At 45.7% G+C, this 23,286-nt stretch overlaps 1 protein-coding gene across 1 annotated transcript in view; it reads right to left on the minus strand.

The window, feature by feature from the left end:
* Positions 1-396: 396 nt before the first annotated feature.
* Positions 397-23,286, minus strand: part of GINS2 (GINS complex subunit 2) — a 36,812-nt gene continuing 13,922 nt past the window's right edge. The window contains exons 3-5 of the mRNA XM_068993268.1: positions 3,408-3,507; positions 663-789; positions 397-522 (exon numbers count right to left, since the gene is read on the minus strand). Of these exons, the coding sequence (XP_068849369.1) occupies positions 397-522; positions 663-789; positions 3,408-3,507 (353 nt within the window). The remainder of the gene's footprint in view (positions 523-662; positions 790-3,407; positions 3,508-23,286) is intronic.

Below are 23,286 nucleotides of genomic sequence, written 5' to 3' on the forward strand. Positions count from 1 at the left end.
CCAGGAGAAAGGCCGTGGCCACATCACCGTCCTGCCGTATCTTATCTTAAAGCAACACCCGACATCACCGAACACTCGCCTGCACGCGACCGTCCCGTGCAGGAGGCCGGGGCTCTGCTGGGAAATGCACTCGTTCTGCCAGTGCTTTTTCTTCCCCATAAAAGGCAGCTGACTCCCAGACACAGACAAGGAATTACAGAATGTCTCAACTGAGCATAAGCCTGTTGCTTTCCAACCAGATTATAAACCCATTCCTTCCTTAACTGCACTTTTTTTGTAGATTCAGAAGTGGTCTAGGATTCCAGAAACGTGAGTATCTCTGTCATGTCCCAATCGCTCACGCTGCCTGAGGAGCCTCCTGCCGGCAGACGCAGGCCTGGACAAAGCGGTCCCTGCCTAGAAGTCCTGAGACTGGGTGCTGTCCGAAGGCTGCAGGTTTGTGCGAAGTTTGTACATGTGGTTGAGCGCTTGTGTGAGGAAAGCCCCGCTGGTGTTGATCTCCATCAGGGTCAAGTTATCCAGCTAAACGTGAGAGAAAACAGCTGGTTTAGTTTTTGATTTCAAGAAAGGTTAAACCTACTGGATAAAGAACCAGTGAGCAGTGATTTTCTGAAAGCCAACTAGGGCATCCGCTCCTGAGCCTCCCTGCCCGTTGTGCACACCTTGGCGTGTGCCTCCTGCTGCCTCACGAAGCTGTCAGCAGACACACGGAACTTGGCTATGCGAGTGTCCCACACGTCCTTGATCAGGGTCCGGATCTCATCTGCTTTCGGGATGTTGTCCGAAGCACTAAAGGAAGGAAAGGGGAGATAAGTCGCACAGGGAAGCACGCAGCAAATTAAGCCAACATCCGGGGAAAAGTGGCTTCTTCCTAAACACTGCTTAGATTTAGACAGAAATGCACAAGCTGTTCGAGGCTCAAAGTCTGTTTCACTTTTCAGTTTTAAAATGTAAGGATTTCTAGCAGTTAACCTTGGTGCCAGGAAAATTCAGCCAGGAAGCTCACCGAGTCAGCTGTGCTCAAATTAACTGTCCCGGGCGTCCTGCAGTACAAGGACTTCTGTTTATTCACCGAAAAAATTGAGGTATCGGAGTGGCAGCTCTGAGCTGGCCCTCCTCTGTCTAGGGGTAACTGGGTGCTCTGTGCTGTGTTCTGTACAATTCCCAGCTAGAACGCATCTTTCGAAGGCCGGCTCAAAGGTCATGCCTCTAACGCTAATACCCCAGAGCTCCAGCCCACCAGGGAAAGCAGACGAGGTGTGTGTGCCAGGCGCAGTCCTCTGCACTGCACAGCACTTCTATCCTCTCAGAAGCCCGTGAAGGACAGAGACCGTGCTGCTCTACAGAGACAACAAAGACACATTTGCAAAAATTACAAAACAAAAAGCAAATAAGCATAAGTAGCACACCCATACACGGCAAATTTGGGGTAAAAGTCTGGCCTGGAGTCCACGCAGGGCACTGAGAGCCTTCCTGTGACACATTTTTAAACTGGCCTTAGCCTCTAAAGGAAGGGACAAACTAAGACAAAAGCAGAGGCCAACGTCCTTCACCAGGCATCCTGGGATGAACTCCAGGGACTACAGGCTGGATGAGCCTCCACAGGCTACAATGAGCTCACGAGTGGAGACAAAGAGTCAGTGGCATAAAACTGATGTAGGAGATTTAAGACCCAAACTTTTGGATCTTACGGTCTGAACAGCAGGTGATGGAACAAAGGCCCGCAGCTCCTTGTGAACTGCACTGCAGAACAAAGGCCCCTTCTCTGAATGACTGACTCTAAGGAAACGGGCTTTTGATAGGAACTGTGTACATGATACCCTGAACTTCAAAACCTAAAGATGTGCAGACCTTCCCTCCGCTTCTGTATTCTCCTTTCTGAAGTCACTCCCCTCCAAGGCAGCCCTCTGGGTCCTCCGAATGACACCCTCCTGGGGACACAGCTTCCACTCCCCTGCCCTCAGCAGGCATACAGGTCCCACCAGCCCTGCTCCACAGCCCTGGGCTCTTCACCTTCTGTCCTGCCTACACCCTCTCCCCTAATACGTGTCCCTCCATCCTCCAAGCCACAGAGCCCTCCTCGGGCAGCACCAGGCGTGAGGGCTGCATCAGGCTGTTCTCCTAACAAATTGTCATACCACACCGGTAACAGGACCACGTCTCTGCCCCACAGAACCGGAACTCGGGCCTACAGGGGCAATGCCACTGCCTAGTGGGTCACTTAGCAGGTTGTACAAGGAGAGTGTTGTGAACTGCACAACTGCTGCCTCAGGTCAACTCAAAGACAAGCCCACGTGACGTAAGTCTCCACTTGAATCCGCAGTGCCATGCACGGGGTCCCAGCCCTCGCTGTTCTACAGCAGGCAGCAGGCCGCTTCCAACTTCTGTTCTGGACCTGCCCTTGAATTCACCAATTAAAAGGTGCTCAGCGTTTGAAAGGCTTGGCATTGTGCAGACTACATTCTAAGCTGCTCCTAAGCAACACTGTGCTTGCCTGCTTTCTCTGCTGATTCATTCATTTATTGACAAACATGTGAGCACCAGGCACTGCTGAGGCACTAGACGGCCCCCGCCCATGAGAACAGGGCACGGGGGCAGAGGAGCAGCCCAGGCAGACGGCGGTGAGAGGAGAGCAGCTGACGAGAGCTGCCCTGGAGACGGGGATGAGGACAGGCTTGCTTACCTGGGGGGAGGACCTGTGCTAAACCCAGGAGGAGGCGGGGACAGGGGACTCGCTGGGCAGAGGGACGGGGCAGTGGACATGCACACGTGTGCTCTGAGGACTTGGACCTTCTACTTACGTGCAGAAGTGAGAGAGGCCAGCGTGACCCAGGAGAGAGAGGAAGTCCTGCAGAGCTGTGAGACAAGGAAGAGGGGAGCCAGGCCATGCGGCATGAACGCCACGAGTGGCACTGCAAGCCTGGAGAGGCTCCAGAGGGCAGGGGAGGCCCACGCAGCCTTCTCTGCAGAAGCACCCTCTGGCTGAAGGAGAAGCCGACAGGGAGCCTGCCCAGGGGCCTTCCCGTCCAGCTCAGGGGCCCTTCCCTGTGCAGGAGATGGAAGCTCTCAGACACCCAGGCCCCAAGAAGAAAAGGGGTACAGGCTGACTAACATTGATTGCCGTGCAGGAAAAGCCACTGTTAGGGAGGGAGGGACTGAAATGGAGTCCAGTAACAAGCGGCGGTTAGGATGCAGAACAGAAAGAACAAGGGGTTCACCAGGAGAGGGAAGGACGGGGGAAAGGAAAAGGGGAAGCAGGAGAGCCGGAGCTCAGTCAGCGTGTGCGCCTGATGCCTCCAGGCTGAGGGCTGGGGCGCAGCGGGGTCCAGGCCCGCCGGCTCCCCCAGGAACGCGCGGGGAGCACCAACGCGGGCGGCTCGGGCTGTGGGCTCCGCGGAGCTACTCACTGATTTAACAGCAGTTTGGTGAGCTCCATGTAGTAAGGGCTGGGCATAGGCGTGAAAGTTCCTTCCTTTCGTTCATGATCTCGAATCTTCTCCAACTTTTCTGAAATTTAGAAGTGAATATATTTTATTATGACCACAAGCAAAATATATGTTTAAAACCTTCCAAATTTACCAAGTGGGTTTCCCAGGTGGCACAGTGGTAAAGAGCACACCTGCCCAAGTACTTACGTTACCTAGTCGATCAACTAACAGAAAAAAAAAAAAAAAAACACGTTTTGAAATATCATTTATTATCACTAGATATTACAGGGTTGATTTCCTCAAACCTCTAAGTTTCACTTAGAGAAGGTAGTTGATCTGGGTTATAGTTGTTGCTGGGCCTGCAGAGCACATGGCTGAGAACAGTCAGAGCCAGGTCTTTTCCTGGGGAGAGTGAAGTATTCTACCTTCTATGCAAGTGGACATGATAGTAACTAGTGACTGGCGAAGTTTCCTTCTTCACATCAAACCTTGTTTAGGACTTCCCTGCTGGCACAGTGGATAAGGACACAACCGCCAATGCAGCGGACGTGGGTTTGGTCCCTGGTCCCGGGAGATCCCACGTGCCCTGGAGCTAAGCTGAGAGCCTGCGCTCTGCAGCAAGAGAAGCCACCACAGGGAGAAGGCCGAGCACTGCCGCCAAGAGGAGTGCCTGCTGGCTGCAACTAGAGAGGAAGCCTGCACGGCAGTGAAGACCCCGCATAGCCAGATATTAAAACACAAACACTGCTCAGAAGAGAGCGAGACAACCTGCAACCAGGAGCGGCTTGAAAGCCTCAAGTGTGGAAACAAAGTGCTGAGTCCGACCCCATCCAGCAGGAACGTCGCACACCGGCCTCCCCCGTCCTTCCCCCTGGCTGAGAAGCCCCAGTCCTGAACCAGGCTGCCACTGTGGCGAAGGCACGCACACGCCACTCTGCCGTGGGGTCTCCTCTGAAATGACTGCCCACCCATCCCCAGGGCCCCTGTGGCCCACCCCCTGCCATCCTTGCCCACCCTCTCCAGCCTTCTCCCCGCACACTCCCACACCCCGAGGGGTGTGCTGGAACCTCTCTCACTGCACGGATCGCGGCATGGCAGCTGTCCTCACTGCTGAGTGAGCCCTCCTCACTCTCCAGTCCGTCAACCTCCACGCAGCACCTTAAAAAGAAAACTCTCCTCTGACTCCCCAAAGTCAACGCCCTCCTCCCAGTCTAGCCCAGGCTGGCCCCAGTCTCGGGGAAACAGCACCCCCAGCTCCGCCAGCAGCTCCGGTGGGCACCCTGACTTCTCTCTGATCCCATGGCCTGTCCCGCAGCAAACCCTGCCCATCCTGTCTTCAAAACACACCTGGACCATAACCATGTCTGCCCACCTCCATCAACCCAGTGGTCAGGCCACCCTGAGCTCCTGTTTGTGACCCCCGCATGCCCTCTCTCCATACTCGTCTTCCCCACACCACAGACCAACTCTCCCTTTTTACATCTACCTCAGAGGATAAAACACCTCTGTCTGATGTCTGAAGCAGAGACCGACAACAACCAGTGTGGCCCGGGGTGGAATAGCAGCAGCTCGTGCATCTCTGCTGGGTCACAAGAGCGGCTCAACCATGCTGCAGGGCTGCTGAGCGGCTCCTCCGAGAGTGAGCAGTCTGCCCTGTGAGCTGGCAGTTCCAGGGCTCTAGGCATTTATTTACCCAAGAGAAATAAAAACAAAGACGTACAAAAGACTCAGACACGACTGTTCACAAAGCAGCCTTGGTCACAATAGCCTAAAACGGGGAACAACCCAAACATCCACCAACAGAAGAATGCGGAGAAGCTGTGGAATACTCACACAATGAGTGAAACATTATTCAGGATAAAAGAATAAGGTAACAACACAGGCAACAACAGGGGCAATGAATCTCAAGAACATTACGCTGAATTAAAGAAGTCAGAGCAAGGACTTCCCTGGGGGTCTGGTGACAAAGATGCCACACTCCCAGTGCCGGGGTCCTAGGTTAGATCCCACATGCCAGAGCTAAAGAGTTCACACACCACGGCTGAGACCCAGTGCGGCCAAATAAACACTTAAAAGAAGCGAGAGCAAAAACTGACTTGCTAGATGATTCCATTTGTACGCTGTCCAAGAACAGGCAGAACCAATCCACAGTGGCAGAAGCAGCAGCGGGCCCCTCGTGGACTGATGAGTGATGCCCACTCCTGTCCCCACAGGATGGCCCAGGCCCGTGAGAAGGCCCAGAGTAACTCTCCCCACACATTCCCGCTGACTCGGGGCTCCCACCAGACAGGTTCCTGCCCCACATCACCTGGGGCTGGAATAGGCTGGAAAGGGAAGTGCCAATAGAACCAGGACCTTGGTGTGTGGGGAGCCGTCGGGGTGAGGTGGGGGGTCCCTGCTTGAATAAAACAACAACAACAAGCCCTCAAAGCCTAACGAACTTGAGTTTCCTGTCATGCTTCTGGACCACCAGCTTCACACACCCCTTCGGGATATGGACTAAAGACAAAATGCTCACACAGTCTTTCTTAACCTATATTTGAGTCACACCTGGCTCCAAGTGTCCAAGCTTCTAGGAGGCAGGGGCCCCTGGGTGATTCCCAAAGGGAAAGGGACAGTTGAACTCATTCAGAGGCTTTTCAGATTCTATACTCCCCCAAACCCAACCCTAAATAAATTTGAGATTCTTCTCTGTAATGAGCCATTCATATCTCCAAGGTGAGGAAAAGCCTGCAAAAGTGTGGGATAAAGACAGACAGCCTCTTTGACTCAGTATTTCCCTTTTTTATTTTTTCCAACACCTTTATACTGAGGCATAATCAACATATCATGCAATTCACCCATTCAGTGGTTTCTGACATAGTCAGAGTTGTGCACCCATCACTTCAATCGACTTTACAATATCTTCACCACCTCAAAAGGAACCCCATAATCTTTCCATCACCCACTCACACCTCCATCCCTAGGCAACCACTAATTTCCCTTGTCTTTATGGATCTGCCTGCTCAGGACAATTATCATATAAGTAGAATAATACAATATTTAGTCTTTGTGTCTGTGCAGCTGATGGTGGAGACAAGATGGCGGAGTAGAGAGACGTGAGCTCACCTCTTCATATGAAGACAGCAAAATCACAGCTAAGTGCTGAACAACCATCGACAAAAAAAATGCTGGGACCTACCAAAACAGGTACCCTGCATCCAAAGACGAAGTAGGAGCCACATGAGGTGGCAGGTGGGCTGCAACTGACATGAAACCTACTACCACATCCGTCAGGTGGGCAGCCTACGAACTGGAAAGTAATCACATCCCAGAGGTTCTTCCATAGGAGAGAAAGTCCTGAGCCCCACGTCATACTCCCCTTCCTGGGGGTCTAGCAACTAGAGGAGGAGCCCCTAGAGCATCTGGTTTTCAAGGCAAGCAGGAACTGATCGCAGGAACTCGACAGAACGGGGGGAAACTGAAACTCCACTCTTGGAGGGTGCACACCAGGAACGAGGGGGAAAAGCAGTGACCTCGTAGAAACTTGGACCAGACTACCTGCTGATACTGGAGGCTGGGGCCCTCATTATACTCAAAAGTTGTTGCACCGCAAGGAAACCATAAAGAAAAAGAAAAGCCACGGATGGGAGAAAATAACTGCAAATGAAGTGACCTACAAGGGCTTCATCTCCAAAATTTACAAACAAATCATACAACTCAACAACAACAAAACAATCCAATCAAAATGGGCAGAGTGCTTCCCCACTGGCTCGGTGGTAAAAAAAAAAAAAAAAAAAACACCTGCCAAAGCAGGAGACACAGGACTGATACCTGGTCTGGGAAGAACACACACGCCCTGAAGCTCAGGCGTGCACAGCAACTACTGAGCCTGTGCTCCAGAGCCTGGGAACGGCGATGGCTGAGCCCATGTGCTGCAACCATGAAGCCGCACGCTCCCGAGCCCGGGCTCCACAATAAGGAGTCACTGCAAGGAGGAGCCCATCGCCACCACCGGGCAGCAGCCCCGGCTGCCTCCAAGTAGAGAAGAGCCCGAGCAGCAGAGAAGACCCAGCACAGCCAACATAAGTAAGCTATTTTTAAAAAATGGGCAGAAGACCTAAGCAGGTATTTCTCCAAACATGACACAGAGGGCAAAAAGCACATGAAAAGATGCTTAATTATTGTTGCTGTTGTTCAGTCGCTCAGTCGTGTCCAACTCTCTGCAAACCCATGGACCGCAGAAATGCGAGTCAAACCTACAATGAGACATCACCTCACACCAGTCAGAATCAGTTCAGTTCAGTCGCTCAGTCGTGTCCGACTCTTTGCGACCCCATGAATCGCAGCACGCCAGGCCTCCCTGTCCATCACCAACTCCCGGAATTCACTCAAACTCATGTCCATCAAGTCGGTGATGCCATCCAGCCATCTCATCCTCGGTCGACCCCTTCTCCTCCTGCCTCCAATCCCTCCGAGCATCAGAGTCTTTTCCAATGAGTCAACTCTTCTCATGAGGTGGCCAAAGTACTGGAGTTTCAGCTTTAGCATCATTCCTTCCAAAGAAATCTCAGGGCTGATCTTTAGAATGGACTGGTTGGACCTCCTGCAGTCCAAGGGACTCTCAAGAGTCGTCTCCAACACCACAGTTCAAAAGCATCAATTCTTCGGCACTCAGCCAGTCAGAATAGCCATCATCAAAAAGCCTACAAACAATAAATTAGTGTAGCCACTGTGAACGGGAACAGCATGGAGATTAGTTAAAAAATTAAAACTAGAGCTAGCATATGATCCAGGAATCCCAATCCTGGTCATGTATCTGGAGAAAACCATGGTTCCAAGGGTTACATGCAGGCCAACGTTCACTGCAGCACTGCTTACAGCCCCCAGGACATGGAAGCAAGCCAAGTGTGCATCGACAGACCAGTGGATAAAGAAGACAAGGTGCATACACACAGCAGAGTATCCTCAGCCCTTAAAAAGAACAACATCTGCAGCAACGCGGACGAACCTTGGGATTATCATACTATGTAAGCTAACCACACAGAGACAGACGAATACCATATGATATGGTTTATATGTGAAGTCTAAAACGAAACAATACCAGTGAATTTATTTACAAAATTGAAACAGACTCACAAAAAACAATGATTAGCAAAAAGGAACAGAGGACGGGAGGGATAAATTGAGAGTGGGGAAAATGACACACACACACACACACAACTATATATAAAATAAATAACCAACAAGGACCAACTGTATAACACAGGGAACTCTGCTCACTATTCTGCAATAACTGAAATGGGAAAGGAATGCGAAAAAGGTAGATACAGGTATATATACAACTGACAGCCAACTTTTTCACTCTCCTCTTTCACTTTCATCAAGAGGCTTTTTAGCTCCTCTTCACTTTCTGCCATAGGGTGGTGTCATCTGCATATCTGAGGTTATTGATATTTCTCCCAGCAATCTTGATTCCAGCCTGTGCTTCATCCAGCCCAGTGTTTCTCATGATGTACTCTGCATAGATGTTAAATAAGCAGGGTGACAATATACAGCCTTGATGTACTCCTTTTCCTGTCTGGAACCAGTCTGTTGTTCCATGTCCAGTTCTAACTGTTGCTTCCTGACCTCCATACAGGTTTCTCAAGAGGCAGGTCAGGTGGTCTGGTATCCTCATCTCTTGAGGAATTTTCCATAGTTTGTTGTGATCCACACAGTCAAAGGCTTTGGCATAGTCAATAAAGCAGAAGTAGATGTTTTTCTGGAACTCTCTTGCTTTTTCCATGATTCAGCAGATGTTGGCAATTCATTCAGAAAACTAAGATCATGGCATCTGGTCCCATCACTTCATGGGAAATAGATGGGGAAACAGTGGAAACAGTGTCAGACTTTATTTTTGGGGGGCTCCAAAAGCACTGAAGATGGTGACTGCAGCCATGAAATTAAAAGACACTTACTCCTTGGAAGGAAAGTTATGACCAACCTAGATAGCATATTCAAAAGCAGAGACATTACTTTGCCGACTAAGGTCCGTCTAGTCAAGGCTATGGTTTTTCCTGTGGTCATGTATGGATGTGAGAGTTGAACTGTGAAGAATGCTGAGCACCGAAGAATTGATGCTTTTGACCTGTGGTGTTGGAGAAGACTCTTGAGAGTCCCTTGGACTGCAAGGAGATCCAACCAGTCCATTCTGAAGGAGATCAGCCCTGGGATTTCTTTGGAAGGAATGATGCTAAAGCTGAAACTCCCGTACTTTGGCCACCTCATGCGAAGAGTTGACTCATTGGAAAAGACTCTGATGCTGGGAGGGATTGGGGGCAGGAGGAGAAGGGGACGACAGAGGATGAGATGGCTGGATGGCATCACTGACTTGGACATGCGTTTGAGTGAACTCGGGGAGTTGGTGATGGACAGGGAGGCCTGGCGTGCTGCGATTCATGGGGTCGCAAAGAGTCGGGCACGACTGAGCGACTGAACTGAACTGAAACACAACTTTATTAATCAACTAAACTGTAATATAAAGAAAAATTAAAAATTAAAATAAACAAATGGGACCTAATTAAATTCAAAAGCTTTTACACAGCAAAGGAAACGATTTAAAAAAATGAAAAGACCCACGGAATGGGAGAAAATACTTGTAAATGATTAGACCAATGAGGGATCAATCCCCAAACGTACAAACAGCTCAGGCAATTCAATACAAAAATAAACAATCCAATCAATTAACGGGGAGAAGATTCAACAGAAGTTTTCCAAAGAACACATACAGTTGTGCAAGAAACACATGGGAAGATGCTCAATCTCACTATTTATTAGCCGAATACAAATCAAAACTACTATGAGATATTACTTGACATCAGTCAGGAAGGCCATCATCAAGTGTACAAACAATAAATGCTGGGGGCGAGGGGAGGGAACCCGGCTACACTACTGGTGGTAACGTAAGAGGAGAGTGAAAAGCTGGCTTAAAGCGCAACATTCCGAAAACTAATTCATGACATCTGGTCTCGTCACTTCATGGCAAATGGATGGTAAAACAGAGAAAAACTATTTTGGGGGGCTCCAAAATCACTGCAGATGGTGACTGCAGCCATGAAATTAAAAGACGCTTGCTGCTTAGAAGAAAAGTTATGACCAACCTAGAGAGCATATTACAAAGCAGAGACATTATTTTGCCAACAAAGATCCGTCTAGTCAAAGCTATGGTTTTTCCAGTGGTCATGTATGGATGTGAGAGTTGGACGTGTCTTTCCTAATAGAAAGCTGAGCGCTGAAGAATTGATGCTTTTGAACTGTGGTGTTTGAAAAGACTCTCAAGAATATTCATTGGAAGGACTGATGCTGAAGCTGAAACTCCAATGCTTTGACCACCTGATGTGAAGAACTGATTCATCTGAAAAGACCTTGATGCTGGGAAAGACTGAAGGTGGGAGGAGAAGGGGAAAACAGAGGATGAGATGGTTGGATGAGATCACGGACTCAATGGATATGAGTTTCAGTAACCTCTGGGAGTTGGTGATGGACAGGGAAGCCTGGCGTCCTGCAGTCCAAGGGGTCGCAGACAGTCGGACACAACTGAGTGACTGAACTGAACTGGCCAAAGTATTAGAGCTTCAGCTTCAGCATCAGTCCCTCCAATGAATATTCTGGACTGATTTCCTTTAGGATGGACTGGTTGGATCTCCTTGCAGTCCGAGGGACTCTCAAGAGTCCTCTCCAGCACCACAGTTCAGAAGTATCAGTTCTTTGGCACTCAATCTTCTTTATGATCCAACTCTCTCATCCATACATGACTACTGGAAAAACCAAAGCTTTGACTAGACAGACCCACTACACTACAATATGAAATAAAACTTAAAACCAAAAATAAGCATACAGTACCGAATTAAACTGAAACGCTTTCACACAGCAATGGGAACCAAAAACTAAACAAGACAACCTATAGAATAAAAGTCTGCAAACAACGAGACCAAAAAGGGATCCATCACCAAAACTGACAAAGAGCTCGTGGAGCTCAGTATCAACAAAACCCAGGGCTTCCCTGGTGGCTCAGTGGTAAAGAATCTGCCTGCCAACGCAGGAAACACAGGTATGATCTCTGATCCCCACATCCGCAGCCATGCACCACAACGATAAGCTGTGCTCTAGATGCAGCAAAGGGGCCCACAACCACAACTACTGAAGCCCGAGCACCGAGAGGCCACGCTCCGCAGCAAACAAAGCCAGGGAAATGAGAAGCCAGGGCACTGCAGCTGGGGAGCAGATGCAGGCTACTCTACTCAGGACGGATGGGCAGCAAGTTCCTACTGTTTAGCACGGAGAACTACATCCATCCTCCTGGGATGAACCATAATGGAAAAGAATATTGAAGGAAAAAAAAAGAATGTATGTATACAACTGTCACTACCTGTACAGCAGAGATGGGCACAACACTGTACATCACCTATACCTCCATTTTTAAAAAAGAGAACGAGACAACTTCCATATGCAGCAACAGGCATAGACCTTGAGGTTATCATATTAAGTGAAGCAAGACAGACAGAGGAAGAAAACAAAGACAAATATCATATGATATCACATGTGGATTCTAAAAAGAAAATGATACAACTAAATGTATTTACAAAACAGAAGCAGACTCAGTAAACAAATTTATGCTTAGCAAAAGAAAAACGTGGAGAGGAAAGATGATTTGGGAGACTGACATATACACACTACTATATTTAAAATAAATAACCAACAAGGACCTACAGCATAACACAGGTAACTCTGCTCACTGTTCTGTAAACCAAAATGGGAAAAGATTTGAGAAAGATACATAGAATACGTATCAGTTCAGTTCAGTTCAGTCGCGTCCGACTCTTTGCAACCCCATGAATCGCAGCACGCCAGGCCTCCCTGTCCATCACCATCTCCCAGAGTTCACTCAGACTCACGTCCACTGAGTCAGTGATGCCATCCAGCCATCTCATCCTCTGTCGTCCCCTTCTCCTGCTGACCTCAATCCCTCCCAGCATCAGAGTCTTTTCCAATGAGTCAACTCTTCGCATGAGGTGGCCAAAGTATGGGAGTTTCAGCTTTAGCATCATTCCTTCCAAAGAAATCCCAGGGGTGATCTCCTTCAGAATGGACTGGTTGGATCTCCTTGCAGTCCAAGGGACTCTCAGGAGTCTTCTCCAACACCACAGTTCAAAAGCATCAATTCTTCGGTGCTCAGCCTTCTTCACAGTCCAACTCTCATACCCATACATGACCACTAGAAAAACTATAGCCTTGACTAGACGGACCTTAGTCGGAAAAGTAATGTCTTTGCTTTTGAATATACTTTCTAGGTTGGTCATAACTTTTCTTCCAAGGAGTAAGCGTCTTTTAATTTCATGGCTAGAGTCACCATCTGCAGTGCTTTTGGAGCCCCAAAAAATAAAGTCTGACACTGTTTCTACTGTTTTCTCATCTATTTCCCATGAAGTGATGGGACCAGATGCCATGATCTTCGTTTTCTGAATGCTGAGCTTTAAGCCAACTTTTTCGCTCTCCTCTTTCACTTTCATCAAGAGGCTTTTTAGCTCCTCTTCACTTTCTGCCATAAGAGTGGTGTCATCTGCATATCTGAGGTTATTGATATTTCTCCCAGCAATCTTGATACCAGCTTGTGCTTCTTCCAGCCCAGCGTTTCTCATGATGTACTCTGCATATAAGTTAAATAAGCAGGGTGACAATATACAGCCTTGACGTACTCCTTTTCCTATTTGGAACCAGTCTGTTGTTCCATGTCCAGTTCTAACTGTTGCTTCCTGACCTGCATACAGATTTCTCAAGAGGCAGGTCAGGTGGTCTGGTATTCTCATCTCTTTCAGCATTTTCCACAGTTTGTTGTGATCCACACAGTCAAAGGCTTTGGCATAGTCAATAAAGCAGAAGTAGATGTTTTTCTGGAACTCTCTTGCTTTTTCCATGATCCAGCGGATGGTGGCAATTTGATCTCTAGTTCCTCTGCCTTTTCTAAAACTAGCTTGAACATCAGGGAGCTCACGGTTCACGTATTGCTGAAGCCTGGCTTGGAGAATTTTGAGCATTACTTTACTAGCGTGTAAGATGAGTGCAACTGTGCGGTAGTTTGAGCATTCTTTGGCATTGCCTTTCTTTGGGATTGGAATGAAAACTGACCTTTTCCAGTCCTGTGGCCACTGCTGAGTTTTCCAAATTTGCTGGCATATTGAGTGCAGCACTTTCACAGCATCATCTTTCAGGATTTGAAACAGCTCAACTGGAATTCCATCACCTCCACTAGCTTTGTTCATAGTGATGCTTTCTAAGGCCCACTTGACTTCACATTCTAAGATGTCTGGCTCTAGATTAGTGATCACATCATCATGATTATCTGGGTTGTGAAGATCTTTTTTGTACAGTTCTTCCATGTATTCTTGCCACCTCTTCTTAGTATCTTCTGCTTCTGTTAGGTCCATACCATTTCTGTTCTTTATCAAGCCCATCTTTGCATGAAATGTTCCCCTCGTATGTCTAATTTTCTTGAAGAGATCTCTAGTCTTTCCCATTCTGTTGTTTTCCTCTATTTCTTTGCATTGATCGCTGAAGAAGGCTTTCTTATCTCTTCTTGCTATTCTTTGGAACTCTGCATTCAGATGCTTATATCTTTCCTTTTCTCCTTTGCTTTTTGCTTCTCTTATTTTCACAGCTATTTGTAAGGCCTCCCCAGACAGCCATTTTGCTTTTTTGCATTTCTTTTCCATGGGGATGGTCTTGATCCCTGTCTCCTGTACAATATCACGAACCTCATTCCATAGTTCATCAGGCACTCTATCTATCAGGTCTAGGCCCTTAAATCTATTTCTCACTTCCACTGTATAATCATAAAGGATTTGATTTAGGTCATACCTGAATGGTCTAGCAGTTTTCCCTACTTTCTTCAATTTGAGTCTGAATTTGATAATAAGGAGTTCATGATCTGAGCCACAGTCGGCTCCTGGTCTTGTTTTTGTTGACTGTATAGAGCTTCTCCATCTTTGGCTGCAAAGAATATAATCAATCTGATTTTGGTCTTGACCATCTGGTAATATCCATGTGTAGAGTCTTCTCTTGTGTTGTTGGAAGAGGGTGTTTGCTATGACCAGTGCATTTTCTTGGCAAAACTCTATTAGTCTTTGCCCTGCTTCATTCTGCATTCCAAGGCCAAATTTGCCTGTTACTCCAGGTGTTTCTTGACTTCCTACTTTTGCATTCCAGTCCCCTGTAATGAAAAGGACATCTTTTTTGGTTGTTAGTTCTAAAAGGTCTTGTAGGTCTTCATAAAACCGTTCAACTTCAGTTTCTTCAGCATTACTGGTTGGGGCATAGACTTGGATAACTGTGATATTGAATGGTTTGCCTTGGAGACGAACAGAGATCATTCTGTCGTTTTTGAGATTTGCATCCAAGTACTGCATTTCAGACTCTTTTGTTGACCATGGTGGCTACTCCATTTCTTCTGAGGGATTCCTACCCGCAGTAGTAGATATAATGGTCATCTGAGTTAAATTCACCCATTCCAGTCCATTTTAGTTCGCTGATTCCTAAAATGTCGACGTTCACCCTTGCCATCTCTTGTTTGACCACTTCCAATTTGCCTTGATTCATGGACCTGACATTCCAGGTTCCTATGCAGTATTGCTCTTTACAGCATCAGATCTTGCTTCTATCACCAGTCACATCCAATCACTGATTCATTATGCTGTGCATATGAAACTAAAAATCATTGTTATTCAACTATATTTCAAAAGAAGATAAATTTTTTTAAAAAAAAGCAAATAGGACCAAACAAAAGTCAAAAGCTTTTGCACAGCAGAGGAAATCATAAAGAAAATGAAAAGACAACCAACAGACCAGGAGGAAATATATGCAAATGATGAGACAGATAAGGGATTAGTATCCAAAACTGACCAAGAGCTCAGGCGGCTCAATATCAAAAAGCAAGCCCCATCAGAAAATGGATAAGAGTCCTACATCGACGTGTCTCCAAAGCAGATACACAGATGGCAAAAGGCTCTTGAGAACATGCTCCACATTTTCAATTGTTAGAGAAATACAAATCAAACTACAATAAAATACCACTTCACACTGGTCAGAATGGCCATCACCAAAAAGTCTACAAAAAATAAATGTGGAGAGGGTGTAGAGAAAAGGGAACACTCCCACACTATTATTATCAAGGCATAGTGGTGCTGAGACGACTTGAGAGTCCCATGGACTGCAAGATCAAACCAGTCAATCCTAAATGAAATCAACCCTAAATATTCCTTGGAAGGCCTGATGCTGAAGTTCCAATACTTTGGCCAATCAATGTGAAAAGCCAAGTCATTGGAAAAGACCCTGAGGCTGGAAGAGAATGAGGGCAGGAGAAGAAGGGGTGGCAGAGGATGAGATGGTTAGATAGCATCACCGACTCAATGGACAAGCATTTGAGCAAATTCTGGGAGATAGTGGAAGACAGAGGAGCCTGGTGTGCTGCAGTCCATGGGGTGGCAAAGAGTCAGACATGACTTAGCGACTCAACAACAGTCACTCTGGAGAACAGTTTGAAGATTCCTTAAAAAACCAAAATTGGAGCAACCATATGATCCAGCATTTCTATTCTATGGGCACAAAGAAAAGCATGGTTCCAGTGGACACATGCACCCTAATGTTCCCTACAGCACTGCTTACATACCCAAGACATGGAAGGAACCCAAGTGTTCATGGAAAGACGCATGGATAAAGAAGGTGTGGTACATTCGTACAATGGAGCATTACTCAGCCGTTAAAACAAATAAAATAATACCATCTGCAGCTACGTGGATGAACCTGGATTAACATGTAGATTATCATACTAAGTAAACTAAACCAGAGAAACACAAATATACGAAATGGCTTATATGTAAATTCTAAAACAAAATGATACAAATGGATATATTTACAAAATAGAAACAGACTCACAGATTTAGAAACCAATCTTATCCTGAGCATAAAGGAAAAGTGGAGGAGAGAGATACACTGGAGGTTGGGACTGACATACACACACTACCATACTGAAAATCAACAACCCACAAGGACCAACTGTATAACACAAGGGACTGACAGGCAGGGTGCTGAGAGCAAGAGAAGCGGCCCCTTCAGCTAGCCGCCCAATAGCTGCCTAATCTCACTGAACAATATACAAGCTCCGCCCCCCCAATACACCCCCTACCAGCACTCCAAAATGGTCAAGGGGCTGGGAAATAACTCCCCACCAGCCAACTGGCGGGACTTTCCCTATTGCAGCACATGGACACACTCACCACTAACCTGTGGTGGCCACTGGACTCATTAGCTGCTCATAAACATTCCATGAATACATATGTCTAATTATATGAGAAGAGCTTCTTGTTATATAACCTGCTGCTGTCAATCAAGGTTGCCAATCAGTCACCCTCCTCAACTGTGCAAATGACCCTGCCTTAAAAACTTGTACCCCAGCCCTCTAGGGCCATTTGCCTCCCTTGGAGTGCCCCACCTCTCTCTTGAGGTGTTCTCTCTGTTCTTTCTTTCTCAGTCGCTCACTTGTGTCTGACTCCTGGTTACCTGTTCTTAATTGTTAATTAACTGTCTTGTAATGGAAGGATCTTATATTCTTCTTTGGGTCCTTACTGAGAACCAAGGTCCACAGGAGGAAGGATCTCCAGACTCTCTTTCCACTAACAGAACTCTCTGCTCACTATTCTGTAATAACCAAAATGGGAAAAGAATTTGAAGAGAGTGGATACATGTATATATACAACTGAATCACTACACTATATACCTGAAACTAACATAACTTTCAGTTCAGTTCAGTCACTCAGTTGTGTTCGACTCTTTGCGACCCCATGGATCACAGCATCCCAGGCCTCCCTGACCATCACCAACTCCCGGAGTTTACTGAAACTCATGTCCATTGAGTCAGTGATGTGTCCAACCATCGCATCCTCTGTCGTCCCCTTCTCCTCCCACCTTCAATCTTTCCCAGCATCAGAGTCTTTTCAAATGAGTCAGTTCTTCGCATCAGCCAACTGGCGGGACTTTCCCTATTGCAGCACATGGACACACTCACCACTAACCTGTGGTGGCCACTGGACTCATTAGCTGCTCATAAACATTCCATGAATACATATGTCTAATTATATGAGAAGAGCTTGTTATATAACCTGCTGCTGTCAATCAAGGTTGCCAGTCACCCTCCTCAATTGTGCAAATGACCCTGCCTTAAAAACTTGTACCCCAGCCCAAAGTGGCCAAAGTATTGGAGTTTCAGCTTCAACATCGGTCCTTCCAATGAACACTCAGGACTGATTTCCTTTAGGATGGACAGGTTGATGATCTTGCAGTCCAAGGGACTCTCAAGAGTCTTCTCCAACACCACAGTTCAAAAGCATCAATTCTTCAGGGCTCAGCTTTCTTTATAGTCTAACTCTCACATCCATACATGACCACTGGAAAAACCATAGCTCTGACTAGACGGACTTTGGTGGCAAAGTAATGTCTCTGCTTTTTAATATGCTATCTAGGTTGGTCATAACTTTCCTTCCAAGGAGTAAGTGTCTTTTAATTTCATGGCTGCAGTCACCATCTGCAGGGATTTTGGAGCCCAAAAAAAAAAAGTCTGTCACTGTTTTCACTGTTTCCCCATCTATTTGCCGTGAAGTGATGGGACCAGATGCCATGATATTAGTTTTCTGAATGTTGAGCTTTAAGCCAACTTTTTCACTCTCCTCTTTCACTTTCATCAAGAGGCTCTTCAGTTCTTCTTCACTTTTTGCCATAAGGGTGGTGTCATCTGCATATCTGAGGTTATTGGTATTTCTCTCGGCAATCTTTTTTTTTTTCTCGGCAATCTTGATTCCAGCCTGTGCTTCATCCAGCCCAGCGTTTCTCATGATGTACTCTGCATAGAAGTTAAATAAGCAGGGTGACAATATACAGCCTTGGCGTACTCCATTTCCTATTTGGAACCAGTCTGTTTTTCCATGTCCAGTTCTAACTGTTGCTTCCTGACCTGCATATAGGTTTCTCAGGAGGCAGGTCAGGTGGTCTGGTATTCTCATCTCTTGAGGAATTTCCCACAGTTTGTTGTGATCCACACAGTTGAAGGCTTTGGCATAGTCAATAAAGCAGAAATAGATGTTTTTCTGGAACTCTCTTGCTTTTTCTATGATCCAGCAGATGTTGGCAATTTGATCTCTGGTTCCTCTGCCTTTTCTAAATCCAGTTTGAACATCTGGAAGTTCACGGTTCATGTATTCTTGAAGTCTGGCTTGGAGAATTTTGGGCATTACTGTACTAATGTGTGAGATGAATGCAATTTTGCAGTAGTTTGGGCATTCTTTGGCATTGCCTTTCTTTGGGATTAGAATGAAAACTGACCTTTTCCAGTCCTGTGGCCACTGCTGAGTTTTCCAAATTTGCTGACATATTGAATGCAGCACTTTCACAGCATCATCTTTTAGGATTTGAAATAGCTCAACTGAAATTCCATCATCTCTACTAGCTTTGTTCATAGTGATGCTTCCTAGAAAGGCCAACTTGACTTCACATTCCAGGATGCCTGGCTCTAGGTGAGCGATCACACCATTGTGAGATTATCTGGGTCGTGAAGATCTTTCTTGTACCGTTCTTCAGTGTATTCTTGCCACCTCTTAATATCTTCTGCTTCTGTTAGGTCCATACCATTTCTGTCCTTTATTGAACCCATCTTTGCATGAAATGTTCCCTTCATATCTCTAATATTCTTAAGGAGATCTCTAGTCTTTCCCATTCTATTGTTTTCCTCTATTTCTTTGCACTAATCACTGAGGAAGGCTTTCTTATCTCTCCTTGTTATTCTTTGGAACTCTGCATTCAAATGGGTAATATCTTTCCTTTTTTCCTTTGTTTTTCACTTCTTTTCACAGCTATTTGTAAGGCCTCCTCAGACAGCCATTTTGCTTTTTGCATTTCTTTATTAATCAACTAAACTACAATATAAAACAAAATTAAAAATAATCAAAGGGGACATAATTAAACTCAAAAGCTTTTGCACAGCAAAGGAAACTATAAAAAAAATGAAAAGACAACCCTCAGAACGGTACAAAATTTTTCAAACAATTAGAGCTACAAGGGATCCATCTCCAAAATTTATAAAATCATGCAACTTGATATAAACCCAATCCAATCACATAATGGGAAGAAGACTCCAAAAGACTTTTCTCCAAAGAACACATATAGCTGTGAAAGAAGCACATGAGAAGAGCTCACCATCACTAATTATTAGAGGAATGCAGATCAAAACTACAATGAGATATCACCTCCCATCTGTCAGAAAGGCCAACATCAACAAGTGTACAAACAATAAATGCTGGAGAGGGTGTGGGGAAGAGAGAACCCTCCTAAACTGTTAGTGGCAATGTAAGTTGGTGCAGCCACTATGGAAACCAGTAAGAGGTGCTCAGAAATTAAAATTAGAGCTACCACCCCCCGCCAGCACCTAACAGGGCAAATATATACTTCAAAAAGATACATGCACCCCTATGTTCATAGCAGTGCTGCTTACAATAGCTGAGACACGAAGATATCTAAATGTCCCTCAACAGATAAATTCATAAAGAAGATGTGCTACAGCTATACACTGGAGTGTTAATCAGCCATTAAAAAGAATGAAATAATGCCACTTGCAGTAACATCAGTAGACCTGGAGATTATCATAGCAAGTGAAGTAAGCCACACAAAGGCAAACATCACATGATATGGCTTATATGCAGAATCTAAAAATATACAAATGAACTTATTTACAAAACAGAAATAGACTCAGACTTAGACAAAAGCATACCATTACCAAAGGAAAAACGTGGAGTGAAGGGATAAACTGGTAGCATATATGCTGGTGACATATATGCACTGAAATAGTTAAAATGTATAACCAACAAGGACCTACTGTATAGCACAGGGAACTCTGATTAATAATCTCTAATTATTTAAATGCAAAAAGAATTTGAGAAAGAGAAAATACATGTAATGTGTTTATAACTGAATCCCTTTCCTATACACCTAAAAATAACACAACATTGTTAATCAACTACACTCCAATGAAAAATAAAAACTAAAAATAAACAAATGAAACCTCATTACATTCAAAAGGTTTTGCACAGCAAAGGAAACCATAAACAAAACAACCAGACAACCCACAGAATGGGAGAAAATGTTTGCAAACAATGAGACTAACAAGAGACCCATCTCCAAACTTGACAAAGAGCTCATGTAGCTAAAAAAAACAATCCAATTAAAAAAATGGTCAGGAAACTTAAACAGACTTTCTCTAAAGAAGACATACCCATGGCCAGGAGACATGAAAAGATGCCTAATATTGCTAATTAGAGACATGCACATCAAAACTATAATGGGATATCATCTCACGCTGGTCAGAATGGCCATCATCAAAAGGTCTACAAACAATAAATGCTGGAGCGGGCACGGAGAAAAGGGAGTCCCACTGCACTGGGGTGTTAATACACACTGGCGAACTTCTGGAGAGCAGCATGGAGGTTTCTCAGGAATCTAAAAACAGAGGCATCATATGATCCAGAAGCCCCACTCCTGGGCATACACCCAGCCTAAATCGAAAAAGACACGTGCACCCTACGCTCAGAGCAGCACTGCTTACGACAGCTGAGGCATGGAAGAAACCCAAATCTCCATCAACAGAAGAACCCATAAAGCGGTAAATACACACAAGGAAAGACTATTTAGCCAGTAAAAAAGACATGATGCCATGTGCAGCAACATGGATGCAATTAGAGATAACCGTACTAAGGCAGTCAGGAAGAGAAGGACCCACAGCACGCGCATCAGTTACAGGTTAATCCAGAGCTCGGCACAAACGAGCCTGTCTACAGGACAGGAGCAGACTCACACAGAAGCCAGACTCCTGGCTGCCGGGGCGGAGGGGTGGACAGCTACAGGGGTGCACTAGGAATTCTGCACTGGTGGATGCAAACTGTTAATTTAGAATGGATAAATAATAAGGTCCAACTGACTCACATTGGGAACTACATCCAACCTCCTGGGAGAAACCATAATGGAAAAGAATATTTTTAAAAATGTACACACACACACACACACACACGCATGAATAATTAAGTCACTTTGCTGTACAGCAGAGATGAGCACAGCACTGTAAATCATCTATACTTCCATTTAAAAAATGAATGAAATAATTCCACTTGCAGCAATTATGCATGGACACGGAGATTATCATACTAAGTGTAGTAAATCAGAGAGAGAAAGATATACATCATGTGATACTGCCTATATGTGGATTCTATAAAAAGTTATAGAAAGGAACTGATCTACAAAACAGAAACAGACTCACAAACTTATGGTCAGCACAGGGGAAAAGTGGAGGGGAAAGATAAGTTGGGAGTTTGGGATTGATATATACACATTACTGTATTTAACATAAATAACCAACAAGGACCTACAGTAAAACACAGGTAGGTCTGCTCACTATTCTGTAATAACCAAAATGGGAGAAGAATCTGAGACGAGATACATGCATGTGTATCACTGAATCACTATGCTGCATACCTGAAACTAAGGCAACACTGTGACTCAACTATACACTCCAACAAAAAATAAACAAATACGACCAAATGAAACTCAAAAGCCTCTGCACAGCAGAAAAAACCATAAGGAAAATGACAAAGCCCACAGAATTGGAGAAAACACTTGCAAATCATGAGACAATCTCCAAAACTGACAAAGAGCTCAAGCAGCTCAATATCAAAACACAAAGAACCCCATCAACATATGGACGGGGGCCTAAAGGCTTTCGTCCAGCACGCCGATGGCCACAGGCACATGGGATGTTCAACATCGCTAATTATGACAGAAATGTGAATAAAAACCGCAACGAGATTCTCACCTCACACTAGACAGAATGGCCAACATTAAAAAGTGTGTAAACAATAAATGCTGGAGAAGATGTGGAGAAAAGGGAACCCTCCTATACTGTCGGTGGGAATGTAAATGGACACAGCCATTGTGGACAATAAATCTACCGTCTGACCCACCAATCACACTACGAAACACATACTCTGAGAAAACCACAATTCTCAAAGACACATGTACCCCAGTGTTCACCGCAACACTATTTACAACGGCCAGGACATGGAAGCAACCTAGATGTCCAACAGCAGATGGATGGATAAAGAAGATGTGGTACACACATGCAATTCAGTACTACTCAGCCATAAAAAGAATGGATTTGAGTCAGTTCTAGAGAATTAGATAAACCTAGATCCTGTTCTCGTCACTTACTTACTTGTGAAGTCAGTCAGAAAGAGAAAAACAAACACTGTATATGAAAGCATATATACGGATCTAGAAAGATGGTACTGATGAACCTATTTGCGGGAATGGAAAGGAGACGCAGATGCACAGAACGGGCTTGTGGACACAGCAGGGCCGGGGGAGACAGGGGGCAGGAGAGCATCGGCATACACACGCTGTTGTGGATAAAGTGGGTAACTGGGAAGCAGCAGCTGTGTGACGCAGGGAGCCCAGGCTGGTACTCTGGGATGACCTAGAGGGGTGGGGTGGCGGAGGGGAGGGAGGCTCACGAAGGAGGGGCTATATGTATAATGATGGCTGATTTGCACTGTTGTACAGCAGAAACCAACACAACTGCCGGAGCCAGCGTGAGGAACTCCGCCCGTGGCAAAGGTCATGAGGAAGGAGGCTTCGGCATACGCAAAGGCGGGATCGAGCCTCAGGAAACCCCCTGTTCCTGAGCATCTACCCCAAAACCAGAGTCTGCCTACTTTACTGCTTCATGCTCTCACCTACACCTCTGACTTTACGG

Source organism: Capricornis sumatraensis, chromosome 20, assembly GCF_032405125.1.
Source record: "Capricornis sumatraensis isolate serow.1 chromosome 20, serow.2, whole genome shotgun sequence".
Lineage (NCBI taxonomy): Eukaryota > Metazoa > Chordata > Mammalia > Artiodactyla > Bovidae > Capricornis > Capricornis sumatraensis.